This window comes from Halichoerus grypus, chromosome 3, assembly GCF_964656455.1.
Source record: "Halichoerus grypus chromosome 3, mHalGry1.hap1.1, whole genome shotgun sequence".
Classification (NCBI taxonomy): Eukaryota; Metazoa; Chordata; class Mammalia; order Carnivora; family Phocidae; genus Halichoerus; species Halichoerus grypus.
Window position 1 is genome coordinate 200,172,551 of NC_135714.1, and position 22,910 is coordinate 200,195,460.

Below are 22,910 nucleotides of genomic sequence, written 5' to 3' on the forward strand. Positions count from 1 at the left end.
TAAACTTATCTGTATGAGAGGAAACAATTCATTGGTTGCCTGGACATGGGGGAGCAGAAGTGGGTGACTTGAGAAAACCTTTGAGAGTGATAGATATAGTCACAATCGTGATCGTGGTGATTATTTCATGGATGTGTACATATGTCAAAAGTTATCAAATTGCATATTTTAGGTATGTGCAGTTTATTGTATGTCAGTTATATCTCTTAAAAGCAGTTATAATAATAAATGAATAAGTTTTTGTCTCAAATTCCTTGCTCACATTTAATTAAATTCAATAAACTCTTGTGCTAGATGCTACAATAAATACACTGATGAGTGAGATCCGTTCCCTACACAGAAGCTGGTGGGTGTTAAACACGGGGGCTAAGGCGGTGGCAAATATGATTTTTATCAGATTGTAATTTGGAGCAGGTTGGAAAAGAAGAATGGGAAGGAGGAAGAGAAGGAGAAGGAAGAAGGAGAATGAGCAGGAGAAGAAGAAACATCTGGGCTTTGGTCAACCCGAGAAACAAGAGATTCCTTCATTGTTCAACCATAAACTAAGTATTTATAAGATTCCAGGCACCATGCTCATCACTGAGAAAATACCTTTAATAAGTAAGCATATGATGAAATAAAACATACACTTAGATCATGAAATATAGAAAAATAATGAAGCATGAGGGAGGAAAGAATTCATTCTGAGGGATTAAAAAAGAATGTTTGACCATGACAATGACGATAAGGAAATGAATAAAAATTAAAATATTTCAGTGAACATCAAGACTGGAAAGAATTGCTCCTCGTATGGGAAAAGTATGAAAAATGTGCATTGGTGAGACAGTTTATCTGGTGTGACTGAGGAACAAAAATCCCTCTAGTAGGGTTGGCAAATAGGACACATAATGGAAAAGTAATGGGGAATTAACCCAGAAAGGTGGGGCTGTCATAATATTGTGAAAGAAACTGCATCCCATTGTAAGTACTTTGGAATGAATTCTGTAAGCACATGGATATTTAAGAACAACCATATGACTACCAATTGTTGTAATCAGTTGAGATGGCTCACAAATAATTCATTAATTATAATAACTACGGCACTCATGTTTGTAAATAATACAGTTTTAAAAAGTTGATCAAGATTTTTCCCTCTAATAACATCATACTTAGTAACTGGCTTTCCAGTATTCTTTTTTTTTAAGATTTTATTTTTAAGTAATCTCTACACCCAACATGGGGCTCAAACGCAAAACCCTGAGATCAATAGTTGCATCCTCTACCAACTGAGCTGGCCAACATTCTTTCTTAAGTATGAGGGATGTGCAATCACAATTGGTGAGTGGTGGAATTTCAATAATCCTTGTAATAATCACAGGAAAGTGTCAAAAAAGTAAAATATGAAACCTGTATATTATGGCAGAAATATTACATATGTATAAATACATAGGGAGAAAGAAGAATCATTGATGATATCAACAATGGGGGGCAAGTTCAAAATTAGGGGAAAAATTTTAGGATGCATTAGGAAAGGATGAACAGACGGAGTGGAAAACAATAAAAGTTAACACATGAAAATAAAGGTAAAATGTCAACATCTGTATACAAAACATTCTAGAAAAATATAAAGGGAAAACAGCTTGTATAAATTATTTGAAGACATATGACCCATCATTTTGCAGAAGTTACACACATAAACACACAAACATGAACTCAGATAGAAAAAAACCCAAAGTGTGCCAAAGAAGTTATAAATAAACCACTAGGGATATTTACAGCAAAATTCAATAACAGCAAAGACAAAGGGAACATTCTAAAATTTTCTAACAAGAAATGGCAGATCATCTAACAAGGAAAAGCATCACAGCAATATTCGAAAGGAGGAAGTAGGGGCAGTGCTTAATCTCCTGGTCTGGTGCCACCTGCTTTGAATCCAGGGTCTATCAAACATGAGCACTATCTCTAACATTAAACAGGATATTTAACTTCTTCATAGCTCAGTTTTCTCATTTACACAATACAGATCATAATAATTTCCATGTCATAAGATTGTTGGGAGTACTAAATACATTACAATATATAAAACCCATAAAAATTCAGCCAAATACATAATAGACATTATATGGATATACACTATTACTGTTTTCAGATTTCTTGGTAGCAGTATTTGATGGAGAAATGTAATAAAATGACATTTTTAAAATGCTCAAGAAAAGACAGTGTGAGAATTTTATATCCACTTGAACAATTATTTAATTATAAGGGTGACTAACAGAAAAAATATAATAAATATAAGGAAGGAATAAAGTTTAATATACCAACACATTAATAGCATATAATTAAATATTAATTCATAATTATTAGTCATTCTTTATCCAAAATTTATTCGGAGTATTAAATGTCAAGTTTATGTTTTTTACATTTTATTTTAAGTTTTTACATATATTAACTAATTTAATATTCACATAAACCCCATGAGGTGAAGAGAGGTTCACCAAAGGTCAGTCAGGGTAGGTCTGATAGGCAATCAAGAGTATCTCCATACTAAGCCTTCTTTGTAAGGTCTGTAAATGTGAGACAGATCTTAAATACAAACCATCTGTTCCTTGTTCCCTTTCTGAGTCTTTCCTCCATGAAAGCTTGTTTACAGACGTTATCTCTAAGAAATGGTCCCTGAGTGTGGTTTCAGTGGAGGCAGAAACCTTTCTTTCTAAGGAGTTTGGATTTTGGTTACCTGTCCTGTTGTGTTCTCTTCCACATAAAAAGCCAATTTGTGGTTGAGTACAATTATGGATGAAACCAAATATTTCATAACAAAGGACTGGCACTAGCCAGTTGGCACTCATATGCAAATGTGTGCAAAACACCGAGCTCTATTGTTTTTTTTGGATAAATCATGCACACATTTCTCCCAGTTTTTGAGTCACAACAAGGAATGACTAAGGACAGAGAAAGCAGTATTAAAGTTAGAGACCTTGGCTTTTCATGGTTAAGAAATAACAATCGTTGTTTACCTACCCAGCACCTTAAGCCTACAATCATGAAGGAAAATTGCTAGGAGGAAAAAGAAAAAAAGCATTCGGATTCAAGCATGGTCCCAGTCAACTAAATCTAGTTCTGTAGGTCTCTGCTGGAGGCTGGTCACATCCTGCAGTTGCCATCTTGCAGTGTTGGCACAAAGCTCTGTTGGGGAAGTTCTCTCCACCCAAGACCAACTGCTTCTAAAGAATTCTTAAGAATTCCTAGTTTTAAATTTTCTAAAGGAAAATCAATCCTGTTGTCCTGCTGTCAGTGGGGTTAAACTTTTTTTTTTTTTAACTTGGGACACATGAATCTAAGTATTTACTTTCTCAAGTTTAACTGCTGTTCTAGTGGTCAAAAATTACTGGAGTTCCCATCCATTGTGGGTCCTCATCATTTTTTATGGTGTCTCTTCTAGCTGACAAAGTCTTGAGTTTTTTAGGTCATGTAGAGGCCACTTAGGAGAAGATGAAGGAAATGCAACTCATCCCTGTTAGTACTAAGACTGATTAGATTGCCTGAGTCTCTCAGAGTGTTTTGCCACATCTGCCCAAAGCAAAGTAGAGCTTAGAACTGGGGTAGAAATGTGCATCCTGAAAGGAGACCTGTGATGCATTCTTATGGTAAGAGTCAGTGAGTGCTCATTTGAGTTAAAAAATACCACTCACCTTCTCTCTTTTTCATGAGGATTGAGAGTAATACGAACAATAAAATGTCCGAGGTAACATCAAGGCTTTGCAAAGTTCTCCAGCAACTATCCCAGTACACTGAGTGCCTCTGGTAGTGAAGAAATAGGTTGGAATTCCCCAGATTGAAAGCAGAAGGTCAAGTAATTTTTTGCTACTATAAGAACTACACCTTTCCACCAAACAAAAGTTTCATTCCACCTTGAAATTAGCAAATATTAACTAGGATATTCAAACTCCATCACAAGGTATAATTTTATGAACACATTTGTAAGTATTCAAGGGTACCCTAAAATTTGGGTTCTTCCACATTACATCTTTATAGTTTTACCAAGATTAATCTGATGCAGATGAGACATAAAACCAGAGACATCCTCAGCAACCTTAATAAAATTTTCTCACCAATGCTGATAAAAGTACAGTGATCAATTTGTCTTCCTTGGAGTGGGTAATTTCTTGTTAAATGTTTGCAAGTTTCCAATTGAAGGCTTCTGATAATGTCAAGCAGCCAAGTTGACAGAGATTATCCCCATGCATTTTTTCCCCAAAAAAATCTTCATATTCTAAAACAGGTGTTATGTCACAAAAACTATTCCTCAGTAAGAATCTTTGGGAGTTTAAGGGAAAATGAGAAATTGAGTGCTTGACTGTCCTTTGTGGCAACTTCATTGATTTCATACTTCCTTTTTTCCCTTTGGTTTTACTCAGCAAGGGTTTAGAGGTCTAGCAACAGGACCATTTTCCATTCCAGTTTTTGCTTGCATATTAAATCCCCTATTTCTGACTTAAGGCCATTCAGTGAGGAAAGAGCTGTGGTCATATCTGCTCTAAGAGCTACACCTAAATGTTTTCCAAAGGGGTTAAAGAGCCTATTCCCAAAGTCTCCAATGTATTCATCTATTTGTTTGTTTGTGGGAATGGTCTCCAAAATTTTTGTCTAATATTTATAGTTTTTCTAAGTTCCTCTGATTTTATTATGGGATTTGGGGTCTTCTAAGCCACAATCAAAATATTCACAGCACCTTTTCCATTGAATTTTATCACATATGAGGTTCCTAATAACATATAAATCAATTGATACAGATCTGGGAACGCTGAATTAAATGTTCTTACAACCACTGCAAATTGGTCTGTAAATTTCCGCCTATCCTGCACAGGCTTTGGAAAGCCTTTGAAAATCACTCTCAGCTCAAACCACAATCAGGGCTTAAGTTCCACCATAAGGGGCTTGTTCTGATCTGGTTAACTTTAAGAGACAACTCAGCTTTCAGAGTGGGTGGCTGACCAGCAGGAGAGGACAGCTGGTCGGAGTGTTGGAGGCAGGGGATAATAGAGGGCCATGGGATAGAAGCAGAGTAAGATCAAAACTTTTATGTTCAAGTTGTGGTTTGAGCAGATCTAAAAAAGAGATAGTCTTTCACATTTTTCATTGGTTTCTTTCACCAGAATATTGAGAGGCAACCGTGGCATCTGAATTCTCTTGCAAGCTTTTGCATACCAATAAAAAAATGCAGGTCATTGAACGTTTGCAGTTTTACTCCCTTTCCACTCTAAACCACTTCTCAAATGAATAATTTTTTTCCAATGAAAGGTTTCCCAAAATGGCTACTGACGTTAAACTATTGTTGGTAAAATTATGCCATTTAGGAAGCGACTTACACGTATTAGTTACAGAGTAAATACACTCAAGACACTTTCAGAAGACACAATTTGGGTTTAGGCTGAGATGAACACATGACAGTCTAGCAGTGGTCAGTCAAATCTGTGGCTTGTTGACCTTATGTCCTGGGCACCCAAACTAATGGCAAGGCAGCTTCCAATGGCCAACCTGACAGGTCTTAGAAGACATAATGTTTGAACATGAACTTCCTGCTAACCATTAACAATAGAAGATAATGAAAAGAGTAGTGACAAAAAGCAATGTTGCTAATAATGAGGCAGCTTTCTCCCAGGGATATACGTCTACAAATCTGATCAAATAACCAAAGAATACCTGAAAGGCAACCTTCCAGGACAAAATACACTTAGCATTTGATAGCCTGATGAAGATAGGCTGGAAATGAGATCTAACGCAAGACTTACCTCATCACTGTGGGCCTCAGTGGCTCCCCATTTCTGAATTGAGGGACTTGGGCTTTGGTACAAAGGGGATTTTCAATAGGATCTTGGTGAGACTTCCAGGTGGTTGAACTCCCCAAAATATCACCAGATAACCCTTCAATAAACAAAAGTCACATTTAGTAGACTTATTGCAATAAGGGAGAACACCATTGTGACAGTTTTAGCAATGTCTCAGGAGAGATAAGTCAGAACTAGAATAATTGTAGGACTTTAGAGTCAAGACTCAAGTATGTTAAGGTAGGTCTTTCAAAGTGGAGAGTTGGGTAGGATTGGACAAAGTTGTAATGTCACGGTTTAGGACTGGTTGACACATGTAGGTGAGGGTCTTGAGTAAACTGTTACTGATAAAGCTGTTTGCAAGAGCTCAGTTATTGTCTCAGATATATTGATTTGTGGGCATTTCCTGAAGCAAACAGTGGATTTAATTACTAGTTTGCAATCTTATCTTTCCTAGGCTAAAGTTTCCTATAAGGAATAACTAAGTCACTTTGATATAAGAAGGTTTATGGTTTCCCACAAGTCATGTTCACAGATGGTCTCAATTCTCAAAGACTGATTTAATACCAATAAAAGTAGAATTTCAAATAAAAACATCAGATGTTACAAAAATGGGCATACACCAGTAAACGAAAAATTTGATTTTAAAAAAAAACAAAAACATCATGGGGGCGCCTGGGTGGCTCAGGAGGTTAAGCATCTGCCTTTGGCTCAGGTCAGGATTCAAGAGTCCTGAGATCAAGCCAGGACCCCAAATCAGGCTCCCTGCTCAGTGGGGAGTCTGCTTCTCCCTCTCCCTCTGCCCCTCCCCCTGCTCCTTCTCTTTTGCTCACGCTCTCTCAAATAAATAAACTCTTAAAAAATAAATTTAAAAAACATCATGAACATTTCATTTTAAAATTCACTCTCAAGGGGCGCCTGGGTGGCTCATTTGGTTAAGCGTCTGCCTTCAGCTCAGGTCATGATCCCACAATCCTGGGAACAAGTCCCACATCGTGCTCCCTGCTCTGTGGGGAGACTACTTCTCCCTCTGCCTCTGCCTATCTGTCTGTCTCTCATGAATAAATAAAATTAAATAAACAAATAAATAAAATTCACTCTCAGGACAAATATTACAATAAGCTCAAAGTTAATATCCAACAGAAAGAGCACATACAGAATTGGTTCCAAAATCAACCGTGTACAAAGTCACCAAGAAAGCCTCAATGCAGCTCTAAACTCAACATCATCTAGAGTACAACTAAGTATAATAAAATTAAAAACTATTAGAAAAAATTTCATACATCTTTTTCCAACAACAACAACAAAAAAGAAAATCGAATAACGTCTCAAAGAAAAAAAGTCCAAAGAAAACTAAGGTAAATTTACAACTGCTCTCCAAAGAATGCACAACAGCCAAAAGTGGCAGATAAAGGTAGAGCAGAGAAATTCTCCCTTTTTACAGTGAAGACACTCCAACAATGAATGCAGGATGGTCTTCTGAGACTGCAGTCTTTTTTTTCTGTCAAGGATACTTTTTGCCAGCATTTCTTTTACTTAAAATAATAAGTGGTAAAACGGTAACATTTTTGAGAGGAAAAAAAGCCTGTATGTGCTTACAGCTGTATTTCAAATAAAATAAATCCGTTCACATGATACATTTTTGATACATTTTGATTCTGTTAATTTGCAGTCTTCACTCTCTGCCAGGCCCTAGGAGTGTTGCAAATGCCTGAGATTCTCAATGTGGTTGCCTATTAGGGTCCAATTAAACCAGAATCCTTGATGGTGCACTCAAGCATGTATTTTTGAAATCTCCTTTTGGTATTTTAAGTGCAAAGTTGAGAACAGCTATAATAGGTAATGGTTAGAAAGAAGCTCCAGCTTCTACTTCAGTCCTACTAGTCTGGCTTTAGCTCTTCCCTTTTCACAGCTTTATCAGTATCTGAAGATAAATATGGCAAACTGATGAAATATGAGTAGAAGGACAGCAAGAAGTGTAACAGACCCAGAGTGCCAGCATCCCAAAAACATCTCACCATGCTGTGATCTTGGGACGACTCACTGAGTAGACAGAACATAATAAATAACAGAGCTCAAATCTTGGGCACAGTAAACCAACTTCACAAATGCAAGGTAATATACATGGGACTGAACAGCAGTACACATGAAAAATTCTTGAGGAATTTAGATTTTAAGTGTAGGGTGAGTCAATACTCATTTGGCTGCCAGAAAATAAACTCCATTCGAGGCTGTATCAACAAATGCACAATGGCTGGACAAGGAAGACACTTTCTACATGCTTGTAGAACACTTTCAGTGCTGAGCCTTGTTCTGAGCAGTAGACTATATGAAGACCATGGAAAATTAGATTAAGGTTGATGAGGGAACTTGGAGCTGTCATTTTCATAAAAAGGATATTTAGCTGGGAGGAAAGCTAGCATAGGGAGAACATGACAGATGTTTTCAAAATATTCGAAGAACTCACATGTGGAAGTTAGATTAGATTTATTGTGTAAAGTCCAGAAGTCGAAAGCAATGGAGACGTGGAAGGAAATGCTTTTAGGCAATGTTGATTTTTAAAAAGCACAGAGGACTCCCTGTCCCTGGAGGTATTTTGAGCCTTCAAGTACCTGGTGGGTGGGGGGAGTTTCAGAACTTGAAGAGAGTTGAATCAGGTAACAAAGTCTCTTCTCAGTCTAAGATTTTATGATCAGTGTATTTAAAAGTAGCTCGGGTTTTCCATGTTCTGTACCCCGTTGAAACCCTGTAGCTAGGTCACAGGCCACTCGGCCAGTCAGCCCCAAGGAGGGAGACAGCCAGGGCACTCGGCGCCACAACGTGATTTTCCAATGGGGGAAATACAGTGACTTTTCTGCAGATGTCACTTTCTACAATATGAAAAACACACGTGTCTCTTTATCACTCCCTTTCTCACTGAAACCCAACTTTCCTGCAGAAACTGACACTGTGTGTCGTTCCTTCCCGTGAAGATTCTGGCTCTTCATCCCCACCCGCCAGAAGTTCGGGCTTCCAAGGGGATCATTCGCATTCATCCCAATAGCCCGCGCTGCACTCTGAGCTCTCTCCCGTAGTTCTGGCTGCACATTAAGTTACCCAGATGCAGGGAAAGGGGCCCGCGGCGGGCTCCAAGGTCCCGGCGGGGTCTCCGCCATTGTGATGATTTTCTCTCGGACCTTCTGGAACTCGGGGACAGTTTGCAAACCTCGAGCGGGGCGCGGAGGGCGAGGCGTGCCGGGCACAGGGCAGGAGCCCGGGAGCTGCCGAGGACAAAGGGTCGGCCGGCCTTCCCCAGTACGCCGACTTCGTCGCGCTCCCCTCCGCCCGGCGCGGCCCGCCTGCCCCGGCTGAACTCGCCCCTCGGGCCGCGCTCCCGGGAGGGGGAGGGAAGAGGGGTGGGGACGCGGGGCGCCGGGGCGGAGGCGCGGGCCGCGGGGAGCGCGAGGAGCGCTTCCGAGGGAAAGTGAGAGGGGAGGGCGGCCGGGCTCGGCACGCTCCCTCCCTCGGCCGCTTTCTCTCACATAAGCGCAGGCAGAGGGCGCGTCAGCCATGCCCTGCCCCTGCGCCCGCCGCCGCCGCCGCTCGCCCCGCGCTCCGGAGCCGCCCGCGCCGCCGAGCTCCCCGGCCTGGCCGCGCGGCGCCCCGCCGCCCTCCTCCCGGCCGCCGCTCGCTGCACCGGGGAAGGGGAGGGGAGGGAGGAGGGGGCCGCGGGCTCGGGGGGGTCGGAGGGGCCGAGCAGCGCAGAGGGGGTCGGCTTTGCCCCCCTCTTGCCAGAAAGCGAAAACAGAAAGGCGAACCGAGGAGCCGTCCCCCCTCGCCCTCGCCCTCGCCCTCGCCCTACCTCGCGGGCCCCGAATGCGGGGAGCTCGGACGTCCGGTTTCCTGTGAGGCTTCTACCTGACCCCGCGCCCCTCCCCGGCACTGGCCAGGAGCGCGGCGCGCAGCGTTGGGAGCGCCGAGCCGCGGACCGCTGCCGCCGCCTCCGGCCGCCCTCGGGGGTCGCCGGCGGCTCTCTGCGGAGGGAGCGCAGCGTCGCGGGGGCGCCACGCGCCCACCCCGCCCCCGCCGCGGACCGGCCGCCGCGCTCCCGGTCCTTCCACCATGCACTTGCTGGGCTTCTTCTCTCTGGCGTGTTCCCTGCTCGCCGCTGCGCTGCTCCCGGGTCCGCGCGACGCGCCCGCCGCCGCCGCCGCCTTCGAATCGGGACTCGGCTTCTCCGACGCGGAGCCGGACGCGGACGAGGCCCAGGTAGGTGCGCGGCCGCGCGCTCCGGGTCGGGCTGGGGGCGACTGCGGGGGCGCTGGGGTGTTCGGGATCCTGTGGCCCCAGGAGCCGCGCAAAGTGTGTGTCGCTGTTTCACCTTCCGGACGTTGCGTCCAGAGTTAACCGAGCGGACTGCGCGCTTCCTCGGAGAAAAGTTTTCTTCTTGTTTTTTGTTTTGTTGTTTTTGTTTTTGTTTTTGTTTTTTGCATAAAGTTGTTACTAAGTAGGAAAGCAAGTCAGGAGAAAGCAAGATAGGAGCAGCCACAGAGGTGGCTGGTGATAGAGATCACAACCTGCTCGGGAGCAGTCCCCGCGGGTGCGCCCAGCGGGCTTGAGCCCTGGCGGGGCGCGCGGCTCCGGGGAGCCCGGGTTCGTCCCGGTCGGGAGTGCTCTATTCTTTCCCTAGCAGATTAGTGGCAGTCCTTCAGGGGCTAGGACGACCAGGCGACCGAGGTTTATTTTCCCGGAGCGTTCCTCTTACTTGGAGCACTAGGCGATTTTAGGAAAAGTGTAAAAAGAATTTAGTCACCGGCTTGAGGGCTTAAGACTTGAGATTCACTTGGAGAAGTTGGGCTGCAACAGGATCTCATGTAGATCACAATCAGGCATGACTTTTTAACTTTATAAATTCTGCGTTTCTGAAATCTGGTAAAATACTGAAAAGTAAGGTGGATCGTTTTGTTTTGTTTATTAAATAACAGATGTTTTAACCCTTTGCCGGAAAGTGTTGCCAAGGCACTTGTGAGATATTCTGATTTTCAACAAGGAGTTACTGTATTTGTGCCTGCTTTGACTTGCTCTTCCCGAATGTGTACCTAAAACGTTCAGATCTGACATAAGGATGGATAGTATGCTTAATAGAGTTTTGGAACTCCTGAAGAAGTTTTGTATTGGACATACTATGGGACGCCTCTTTTCAAAGACTTGCAGTACCCCTGACTGGGTACAGAATGCAATGCTTTATTTCAACCCCTGGCCAGTGGTGTGTGACTGTCAACTGGGAGGTGACTTGATTAACATATGTTGAATGTGTAGAAACTGAATTGCCTTCACAGTTATATTTTAAACACGTTTTACCATTGAGAAGAATAATTTTTTAAAAAAACAAACTACCTTTAAATTTTAAATTTGGGGGACAAATTATTTAAAAAAAAACAGAATTTGTAATTCAATATAGGGGTCAAGGGAAAAAAAAAACCTTGAGAGTAAAAAAAATGTGTTAAATTGCAGAACAAAGTGTATTATGTGATTTGTAAAATAATTTTCAACACAAATACTTAATGTTGGTAGAACTATTATCATGAGAATGTTCTCCTGTGCTTAAATGCCACAAAAATGTAGCCTAAGTCCCATTAACACTTCCTGTAATTTGAATGCCTTGGATATCATGATATCTATTCACTTTCTGTCTCTGAGGAGTCAAATTATTAAAAGTATGACTTAGTAAGGCAACACCCAGAGAGGTGGCTGGTGAAAGAGATCACGTAACCTGTTTGAGAGCAGGTTATTGCCTATGGTAACTTACTTGAGTTTATAATAGGAAAGTGTGAAGAAGGAAGTAAAATGAGAAGTCTTTCCTGAGAAGCCAAAAGCCTGTATGAGAGTCACTCCCTGCTGGGTCAGCTTTGAATGAATGTGCCCATGTGTGCGCATGCATGTGTGTTATGGATGGGCTTGCAGTTGGAGGTTCAAGTTAATTTATTTTTCATCTTCAAAATCATATTCGTTGGTGATGTAGTCAAATCTTTCTTTTGCTGTGAAAATCTTTATGTATCTTTATTTGCTTTTCATATTTAGCCATCTTTTATATCCTGTATGGTGAATATGAGTTGATATTCTGGATGTGATAGAGACTCTTTTTCACTTGATGAAACATCACTTTAGATCTCTGAGTTCCACAGCCCATAAGACAGTATATTATTTCTGCACTAGAGTGTTCCTCATTGGTTGAGTGAAGGCTTGACAGGGCAAGTGTCTTTAATGCCTTTAGTGAAATTGCTATGTCCTTGCCATGAGATTCCCAAGAGACGTGGTCCAAAGACTCCATGTCTCTCCCTAGTGGCCTAAAGAAGTGACTCACGAGGAGGTAAAGCTTGGAGAGGAACTGATTATTAATTTCCTGTGAACTACAGAAGCCCCAAGAAGAGATTTCAGAAGGTAAATAAAAGACACTAAATATACAAAATCTTTGACAAATGCAGAGTTTTGGTAATTTACACTTAGGAAGTATTTTTATGTTTAAAAAATACAAAACAGCTCACAAACTATAAACCGAGCTTAGCCATCCAGTCCTTCACCACACCCCCAAAGCCATACAAAAAAATGGGAGGTAAAATCACAAATACAAACAAGATTGCCTTGTTCCTTGACTTACATTTGCATTTATTAGGTTCCTTTTTCTAATTATTCCTAGTTATATGACTTACTAAAAGATCCCAAAATGTTTCCTGTTAGTGCAAGGAAGCCAACATCAGAAAAGTTAGGCAAGCAAAGTACTGCCTATTGTATAATTAAAATTAAGTAGGCATGATGGGAAAAAGAGGAAATATTTAAAATTATCATCCAACTAAAAAACCTGCAAAACCTAGAAAGAGCACTAGATGGCTAAATGCAATCATTTGCCCGCATGAGATTGTGTAGAGTTCAGTCTGATTGGTTGGAGTTGGGAGTTTTGATTTTTAAAAGAAAAAATTGTTTATAATTTAAAAAGGGAGAATTATGTATAGTATACTTTTATTCCAAAAAGTGGGCAGGCAGGGAGTATAAATACCTAGATCCTTATATATTTTAGAGCAATGAATTCAAGGAGAGCATGTCTTACGTTGCACATGCCTGTGTTAAAGATTAAAGTCAACAAAAGAAAGCTTAAAGATTTATAATCTTGTATCAATTAAGGGAATAATCTAGAAGATCAAATATTATTGAATGAGCAAGTATAACTTATTTTCTGCTTTACATAAATAACTTTAAATATCCCTACTTTATAGCTTAAATGCAAAAAAAAAAAGAGATTAGTTTAATCTTAACACTAATTACTTTAATGAGAATAGCTATTTTAAATGAAAATAGTAAAAGCACATATGGTTTATGGTTACTATCACAAAAAACTTCCTAATAATGGCAACTAGTTTGCAACATGCCAGATTTTCTTTCTCCACTGTTTATAATTCTGCATACTTTTGTACTTGTTTTTATTTGTATTTACTGTTTCAGATTAATCAGTGATGATGTTTTTCAAAATACCATGTGTGTGTTAACTGCATTAGAATTCTCTAGAGGTCTTTAATTTTATTCCCCTTACCTGAGACCAACCAAATCTTTGGATTTGGGTCTAGGAATATACATTTTTAGCTAACATCCTAAGTCATTCTCATGCACAATGACAGTTTTAGAGTCACCGATCTGTGGTGTGTAACAATGACTAATTTCATTGGTTTTGGCATCTTCATTATGTAACTTGAGTTTGCAGGGTAATCTGTTAGGCATGGAGCATGTTAAAAGACATAAGCCATTTTTCCTCTCTTCAAGGAGCTTACAACTCAGATAGAAAAAATAAAGGCTTAAGCACAAAAAATACTGTGAGGTATTAGGGGAATGGTACCAAAGCATTGTCTGTGTCCTGAAGTTTGCGCAAGAGAGTCAGCCATGTGGCCTACTTGGTCTGAGTGCCTTGGCATGAGGCAAAACTTGGGCTATAACTTGGGTGAGAATTTCCAGCAGATGACTAGACTATATCAAGCACATGAATCCCTTTCATGTCGTGGATGGGGTGAGAAGGTAAGAAGGCAAGGGGTTATATAGAGTAACAGTGAAGAATCTTAACTATGAGTAAGTTTTTGGAGATGGGTGGGATTGCATTGCATATGATCTAAGCTACTTTAAGGTGGGTTACAGAGGGTGATTCATGCTCTGAGCACCTGAAAGACACAGGTAATAAGAAAAGTATTGAAATCATTTCTGGGATTGATTAGAGGTCATAAAGATTTGCTGGGGGCATGGTCTAGTGAAGAAGCAACAACAGTATTTTAGAAGGGAAGTGATGAAGAGAGCAGAGTTGAGGCAGTGGGAACAGAAGCCAAAGCTGTCACAGAGGAAGAACCCATAGATTTGTTGACTAATTCATAAGAAAGATTAGGGAGTGGAAGAAATGAACCTTGGCATCAATATTTTAATCGTGGGACAATGTGGGTCCTACTTGCAGGATTAGGGCATTGCAGAGAAGAGCAGAGACTGTTTTTCATGGATCGTTGATGGATGATGACAGCGTTATTCCATAAATCACTTAAGGTTTTACTAGTCTAAAAACTCTTTGGAGAAACAAAATAAGCTTTACAAATTTACATCCCATTATTGCCTAGGATCAATAGGACTTAAACTGTGTAATATCCTTAAAGTATTTGAGCATTTGACAAGTACTATTAACAATCCCAAAAGGAAAATTAACAGTCTGCATATCCTACTGCTCTGCATTGAAAATGGAGAGGTAAATTTTATTCCACTAAATTAGGCCATAAATGCAACTGTAATAGGTAGTCATTGACTTGCGGCTTTCTCTGTGCTTCATGTCGCAGTACCCATGACATTTCTCTGATGTACTGCAAATGTCCATACTTTCTGGCAGCAATCTCTGGAAAGGAGGTTCAGTAGTAGGGAAATATGAAATGTCTGTGAAAAGTGGAAACCTGTGAACTCTCTTGTGACTTCACCTCACTCTGCATCAATTTATGTTGGAGGCCCAGAGTTTCAGTCCCTAAGAGCCCCTTACTGAGGAGGGCAAAGGATTATAATGGAAGGATTGGATTCTTGTCCCCTTTTCCCAAGTATCTACTCTTTCATGGCAAGTCTACAGTTTTTATGATTACGAATTGCCGTAGAGTATATGATGAAGTGTTCTGTAAGCCTCCTCTCTTGTAAGAGATTTCTGACCCAACTCTGAATGATGCTGGAGATCTATGGTTTGGGACATAAAAAAGCTCAATTCATCCTTCATTTTGGCTTCTACTTCTTTGTATTCTTTCTTCTGAATTGTGGACACCTGATGGGCTGTCATTTGTTCAAGAATCGATTATCATCGGGGCGCCTGGGTGGCTCAGTCATTAAGCATCTGCCTTCAGCTCAGGTCATGATCCCAGGGTCCTGGGATTGAGCCCTGCACAGGGCTCCCTGCTCCGCAGGACGCCTGCTTCTCCCTCTCCTACTCCTCCTGCTTGTGTTCCCTCTCTCACTGTGTTTCTCTCTCTGTCAAATAAATAAATAAAATCTTTAAAAAAACTAAGAATCAATTATCATCAAAATTGCTTCGTGGTGTCTCTCTATCAAATAAATAAAATCTTTAAAAAAAGAAAGAATCAATTATCATCAAAATTGCTTTGTAGGAAGCAGTTCCTGATATCAGTGGCACATCTTTAGGGCCAGTGGGTCTCTATTCTTGTCTGTCTGAATTGATCTGAGAAGGTGGAGGGTGGTGGATTGGGGAGATTTCTTTCTGGCCTTCCAGTTCTGGGGCTCTTGAGATGAAGGTCTTGGCCTCCTTATCAACATGGGATCAACCAGGAGATCTGTTTCATAGCTCTTTCTAGGATGTTTTGGGACTCAGAGGCTGGTGGGAGAGGAAAGAAGGTCACCTGTGCTCCTGGCACTGGTGTCTTTGGCAGCTGTAGGGGTATTTACAGGTTCAGATCACTCCCTGGGGACCAGTCATACCTCTGTATATGGAGTAGGCATTCCAATAATAACTAGGTCTCCTCTGCAATACCCTGAGCATCTCTGTGTGCCATGAAGAGAGCATGACAAGCTGAGAGCTGTGCAAGTTAAGTTTGTTTATCACTACATCTTTCTGAGATGGATGTTAATATATTTCATTAAAGATAATAAACCCAAGACTCAAATGACTTAGCCAGGAGCAAGGATAGAGCTTTTTTCTTTCGCTTCTCTCTTTAAAAAACTTTTGCAGCCCATATGTTAGAAAAGTGTGATAATGGGTTTGGGCCTTCTGGGTTTGTGAAAGACCCAAGACCATATATATTCCTTTCTTCCCGCAAGTTGTAGCTGTGGGCAAGAAGGCAGAGAGAAGAGGTACTCTGCACATAGAGCCTATCCACTTTCATTTATTTAAGTCCCAATTCCCTACAATTGGACAACTCTGAAATAAACTTGTGTTTTCTTCCAGGCCTTACCATGTGGTGCCCCTCTGATGAAAGGGTGGTCACAAATGGCCTAAATCCATAGTAGCCTTGCAAGAATGACTGCATAACAAGAACTCTAACCAGAATTCCTGACAATCACACAGTTTTTGCAAGTTGCACTAATATAACTTAAGTGAAAGCCTACAGTCTCACCTATGCGAAGTGAGCTTTCAGGAATAATTGGATTTGGAAAAAATGAACTGTGGTTGGTAGAAGCGTTACAGTTCCGCTGATTTCCAGTCATACAATGTTTCGTCTTGTACCAGTTACATTATTTCTGGTAGATGTGCATTCTATAAATACTACCTAGTCCTACAATTGTTGCAGAAGGCATATTTGTGAGTTCAGATCTGTATAAATTGGGAGTTAAGGTATCATTGATTTTTCACAGTAGAAAAGAGATATAGCAGAAAACTTTAAACAAGGGATGATAGTTCATTTATCTTATAACGTAATTCTAAAATTTACAGTAAATATTGTAGATTTATATAATTGTTTCTTCTGAAATTCCCTCATGTAAGTTATTCAGGTGGTGGATTTACTCTTTTTCAGAGTTTGTAGTTTAACTGTAAGAGGAAGAAGACACTATATTACTGGACATCCATCATAGAGTCATCCAATTGGATGCCTTGAAATACCTTTCACTGGTAGATTCTTACTGTTTCCTGGTACCGATCGTGCGCTAGTGGCTTTCAGGTGTGAGGGGGCATTGGTGCAGTTCTGAAATCCAAAAGCTCATTTTCATAAATTACTTGGGCTATAACCCTGATCTGATCTAATGAAAGGCTGTTTATAGTATTTATCCTCTAAATGTGAATATTTCTAAGTTTCATTAAAGAAATAGTAATGTATTTACTTATGAGATCAGCCCTGTGAGGGGTTGGTTTTATGTTGGCTACATTTAAAATGTATATATAGGCACTGAGTTTCCTGAAGAATTCTGGGATCTGAAGTTAGCACAGTCCCCAGGGCAAGGGTACGGGATTGGACTGTAACGTGGTTCTTTTCCAAAGGCTTCCCCCAGTGACCACCTGGAGGGGAAACTGAGGGACTCTGGAAGGAGGCCATGGTGATGCTGCTCACACTGCTTACCTGTTAGTATCAGATTTATGGATTTCTTACTCCAAATTCTCGCATTTAAATCTACTTCAATTCAGGAGTATTTTAACCGACTGAGCCACCCAGGCGCCCCCTAATTCAGGAGTATTTTAATGAATTCTCACTCATGGCAGCTTCAACTCTAAGCAGGAAATGACAGTGCGGTGAGTGATGCCCAAAGAGTCGAGTGAGTGATTCCTGTCTATAACAAGCATGGGATCCTTTGTGAGGAACAAGAAGCTTACTCATTTAAAATACCAGAAATGGGTTACACCGTAAATGCAGACAGTGTCAGAGCTGTTGTAAGCAAGTCTCCTGATTTACCAGAAGTTGTTGGGTAAGCCCCTGGTGGCTGCATGGACAAGCATGGAAAGGCTGGACTGGCGTTCGGTCAGCTGCAGAAAACAAGTCGATGCTGGTTACAGAAACAAAGGAGGGGGAATATTTCGGGTGTTGAAGTGTGAGAACAAAGTACAGGGGCAGTAAGGTCAGTGCCATCAAGAGGGAGCTTGGGGAGCTGAGCGGGGAGGGTACGACTTGGGCTGAAGAGTCCAGAGCTATAAGGGAAACAGAGGGGAATCTTGTAAAAGGTGTAAGAAACCAAGGAGTAGGACCTAACTTTGGATCGTGGTTGAAAACAACAGGAGCCACGGAAGATTCTTGAGTGATAGGCTGGAGGTGGTGTCTTAAGGAGCTTAATTTGGCATTATTGTGCAGAAGTATCTAAAAAAGAGAACTAGAAGCTGGCCACAAGCTTCCCCGAAGCCATTTTCAGCTGCACCCTTCCTTGAAGTGTCTGTCAGTGACTGCTCTTCTCTTTCCATGGGCCACCCATATATGGTATTTGAGCTCCACTATATGCTCCTGATTATTTCTGATGGATAGTGATGACCACTGCGGACTTATGTAAGCACCCATCACTGTGCTATCTGGAAACATTTATAAAACATATTAATAACAGACATTTTTCTTTTATGGCTCACATACCAAACAGAGCAAGCAGTGTAAACAGTGGTCATGCTTAGATACACACACACACACACACACACACACTCACACACGCTGCCCCTCCTTCCCCCTACCTTAATCACTCTTCAAACTGCCAGCCATGGCTTATGTATTCTTTCTTGGCTAGCTAAATATTTTTGAATAATCCACTGAAAAAGAATGTTAAAAAAATTAGAGTATATGATATTATTATATTCTCTATAGCCTATACACTAATTTATAGTTCAACTAGCAATTAAAGATCAAGAAAGTAAGAGTGAGAGGGACTGATAACCCTAACGTGTCCTAGCAATTCCTCCTTTTTCTTTTTTTCTTTTTCTTTTCTTTTCTTTTTTTTTTTTTTTTAAGAAGCCTCTATGCCCAGTGTGGGGCTTGAACTCAAGACCCTGAGATCAAGAGTCACATGCTCCACCAACTGAGCCAGCCAGGCACCCCAGCAATTCCTTATTTTTAAAATATTCTTAAAAATATTCCTGCCAACAGTAAGACTAGAGGAGGGGGACAGAAATGAGCTATCAAATTCTGCAAATGTTTGTTAAATAGGTAGGTTTCATCGTCAGAAAAACATCACAGACATAAGTACTGTGGTCCTAGGCATTTGAAGACTGTGATAGTCTTCAGAGTGATTCTCCAGCACCTTCCACCTAATTTATTACATTTGTATTATAAGCTTACTGACAATATTCCTGATTTCTAAAAGAGGGAAAGGGGAGGTAATATTGATACTTGATTTTGAGAAAGTTGGGGAAAATCCATGGTGTTAAATCACTCAGTGTATGGAGGCTAGGTATTATAGATTGGCTTAGGAAACATATTCTAGATTGGCTTAGAATATGTTTCCACCTCTCCCATGCGCCTGGGTTTGTGTCCTCCCTTGAGTGTAACAGCTCTGGCCACAGACGACCCAAGTCAAGGAACAGGGGATGATGGTCATCCCTGAAAGTGCCCTGTACTTAAGTCATTGGGTGAAAAAGATTTGGGTACACACAGGAGTTTTATAACGCTATGTAATTTCATATGAACATCCTGAATACTTCAAAGCTTAAATACTTTACTTTTTAAAGATTTTATTTATTTATTTAAGAGAGAGAGAGGGAGAAAGCGAGCATGAGCCCTGGGAGGGGCAGAGGGAGAGGGAGAAGCAGACCCCCGCCAAGCAGGGAGCCCAGTGCCCCTGATGCAGGGCTCCATCCCAGGACCCCAGGATCATGAGCTGAGCTGAAGGCAGACACTTGATGGACTGAGCCACCCAGGCGCCCCAAAGCTTAAATACTTTAAAGTCTAAATCTCTATTAAAGAAACAGACTGATGTTGCTACTTCAGTGTGTAAACCTCTCAAGTCTTTATATTATTAATGTAATAAATTAGGTGGACACTGTGAAAATATGCATTCTACATTTACAGGGAAACCATTCCAGAAGATCTAAAATATTAAAAATACCATTTTGACAAATAAAATATAAAGAAAATATAATGGTAGAATGTTATATGCAAGAGGTAAACTTGTGTAAATTTGTTTAGAAAAATGTAATTGCTCTGCTTCTTTGGGGTCCTCTTCCAGAATGAGAACCAGCAAAGTCTGTCCTGTGTGGTCATTGAGATGAATCACGGAGTAGATACTTTACTCTGGAGTAAGTCTGATTTACTTGAGTGCCCTCATTTGCTCATAGTAGTTGATCTTGTTTGATGGTTCTATTTACTGGTTTGCCAGACCGTCAGTAAACACTATGAATTCCTTGGTGCAGAAACTTGATGGTGATGGGGGCGGGTGGTGCTGAGGTGTGCGAGCAGACAAAGAAGAGGAAATTCAAAATGAGTGGTATATATAGCTCCTGGCTTTTAAGAGCTAACAATATATTATTTCTTCAATAACATGTTGAAAGTTCACTTCCTTAGGATTCAAGTACAGATGTTAGTTAAAGTATTTTAGGAACTTTTGATCAGAAACCATATTTCTAAACTGAGAATGTATTCCTGACTCAATCTGGACCAAAAGATAAGACTGACACTAGATTTTTAGCCTATTTATAAACGAATAAAGAATTAGATAATACATCATCTATGCAAATCCATACATATCCATGTAGATTATCTATACAAATCTATATGCAGATACTGCTATCATCTTTTTTTAAAGTGATTTTCCATATTTTTATTTCAGGACTGGAACTGTATGTCGTGATATAAAATGCAGCTTTACATTTAAGTGCTGATACATTTTCAAATTTAAATTTTAATGTATTTCCTTCACAGTCATTTTTATTCTTATACTATTTTTTTCTGTTAAAAGTGCCGTGCTTATATTTTGGGTTAGAAACAAGATTAAAATAACATTGCATATTTAATATTCCTTTCTATGTGGAGGAAATGTTCATGAAATTAATAATACTTTTGCTTCCAACTTGAAGTACTTGAAACAGATGCAAAGTTGCTAAAAGGAAAGAGCACATTTGACATTGTGGTTGTTCTGGAAGCTTCTCACATTCATGAGTGGGTGCCCCACGGAGAAGGGCCATACTTCCGGGAACCGGCTGAGAGCCAGGGAGGCTGACTGCTTATCACCTCCTCAGCCAGCTAGTGCTCAAAGGTTCAATGCCATTTTTTCTGATGGCACAAATAATTATCTTACTAAAAGAGATGTGTTGATAAGAGCCCTATAACCTTTCCTCTGGAAAATAGTGCATTTTTTTCTCCTTGTTTACACTGTTGCATGGAGTCTTTTCTTCCAATGCCTCCCTCCCTCCCCTCAAAACAAATTGGGGATAAACTTGACAAATTAACTCAGACTGAAGTCTTAAAGAAAATGGCCCTGATTCTCTTTTAACCCAAGTCACCACACAGCTGCCATGAATCTTAGGATGGAATTCCTATAATTTGGAAAAGGGATTGTTATGTCCTCTCACTCGAGTTCCTTGGAAATAGCCGGTTAATATCAAATACCAGATGTGAGGCTCTTTTAAACCACCATGGTTTACTTTACTACAGTATCATTGCCTACATGGAATATTTTTAATTCTTTCTCTTTGTTTGCGTCTGTTGTGTGTATTTAGTTACTTTATGCTTCTTAAAGCCCTCTTCCAAGTTTATGTTTTGAAAAATGGAATACTCATTTAGATCCATGTTTGTTTATGGGTCATGACACTTAAGACTTCCCTAAAAAACAAACTAATCCTTTTGTCTCAGAGCCAAATTTAAATTTGGGGATGATAGTGAATCATTGTTTGTCCTCTTTGAATCCTAGGGCTTAAAAAAAAAAAAAAAATTGGTGGCCATCCATGCCAAATTAGAATATTACTAAGGTCAGAATTACTCAAGAGTCATGACCATCACACTTAAAATTGAGTAATTTGAAGCTCTGTAGATACACAGATTAAGCAAATAATGATGTCATAAATTGCAGTGCAAATTATTTTTTTTCCTCCTAAACATTGGTAGCAGCAGAGCCTGCTCTTTGGGAGACCAATTCTGTTTTACTTTAGAAAAACACACCCTTGTGTCATGGCCAGGTGAGCATAGCATAATTATAGTACCATAATGTAGCATATGGAGACACCTACCTTAGTGAAGGAAAGATGAAAATATTTAAAATTGGTGTTAACTTTTCCTGCCATGCTTATTTGACCATGCAAGCTCTTCTGTATTCTTAAACTGGGGGTGATGTTCGTGTAACTGCCTCAAGCTTCCTCTAGCAGAAAATATCTAAAATTTTGCCTCCGTATGCCAAGTTTTTTTTTTTTTTTTTAAACTTGATTTTAACTTTATTACACTTCTGTAAAGTGTCTGCCGTATGGCAGGAAGGAGAACAAACATGAGTTTAATAGATACGTCTGTGAAGTGCCAAACACTTGCCATTTGTCTGAATTTTAAGAGTTCCAGTTAAATATTTATGTTTAAAACCTTTCAAATTTTCACGAAATGTCACCAACCTATCATAAACATGGATTTCAATACCTGTTACTATGGGTGTCATTTGGACCCACTGGTAGGTGACTCTCTGAAGTTGCATGATTTCATGAGCAGTACACTGAACATTGCTTTCCATACTTAAGTGGAGTCTTTTCCAGGACAGTTTCTAGTTTTCTAAGCCTAAGCTTAAACTATTACCACTTTAGTTAATTAAATCCATTTTTTTTTTCTGTCTGGGTGCTTTGCTTTCCCCTAACATGAGTTGGTCTGTCCTATGTGCAGTAGGAAAAATGTACAGTAATTCAGGATCATGGTCTCCCTTGAAGGTTCCTGCGACTGCTGATTAAAAGATTAATATTTCACTCCAATGCAAAGTATCCCACTTGATAATGTGCCCGTAAACATGGTAACATTCCCTTATAAACCAAAATTTCAGACACTTGATACATACTATTCTTGGTAAGTTAAACAATCTTTTCTTTTCCTTTATTCCATCTTTCTACTCTAGTATATTTTGCAGTTAAATATTTTTAAACACACTTTAAACAACTTTTGCTCATTACAAAATAACTATGTCTGCCACTGCCGAGAGTTATTCATTGTTTATACCACCTTGTACTACAGTATATAAATGGCATTCTATGAA

At 40.2% G+C, this 22,910-nt stretch overlaps 1 protein-coding gene and 1 long non-coding RNA gene across 2 annotated transcripts in view; one reads left to right on the forward strand and one right to left on the reverse strand.

Moving 5' to 3' along the window:
• Window positions 1-9,764, reverse strand: part of LOC118554419 (uncharacterized) — a 302,650-nt gene extending 292,886 nt beyond the window's left edge. The window contains exons 1-2 of the long non-coding RNA XR_013446675.1: window positions 9,646-9,764; window positions 5,769-5,901 (exon numbers count right to left, since the gene is read on the reverse strand). This is a non-coding gene — a long non-coding RNA (uncharacterized LOC118554419). The remainder of the gene's footprint in view (window positions 1-5,768; window positions 5,902-9,645) is intronic.
• The window catches only part of VEGFC (vascular endothelial growth factor C), a 102,277-nt gene continuing 88,901 nt past the window's right edge, over window positions 9,535-22,910 (forward strand). Inside the window, exon 1 of the mRNA XM_036121885.2 lies at window positions 9,535-10,052. Coding sequence (XP_035977778.1) covers window positions 9,906-10,052 — 147 coding nt within the window. The 5' untranslated portion in view covers window positions 9,535-9,905. The remainder of the gene's footprint in view (window positions 10,053-22,910) is intronic.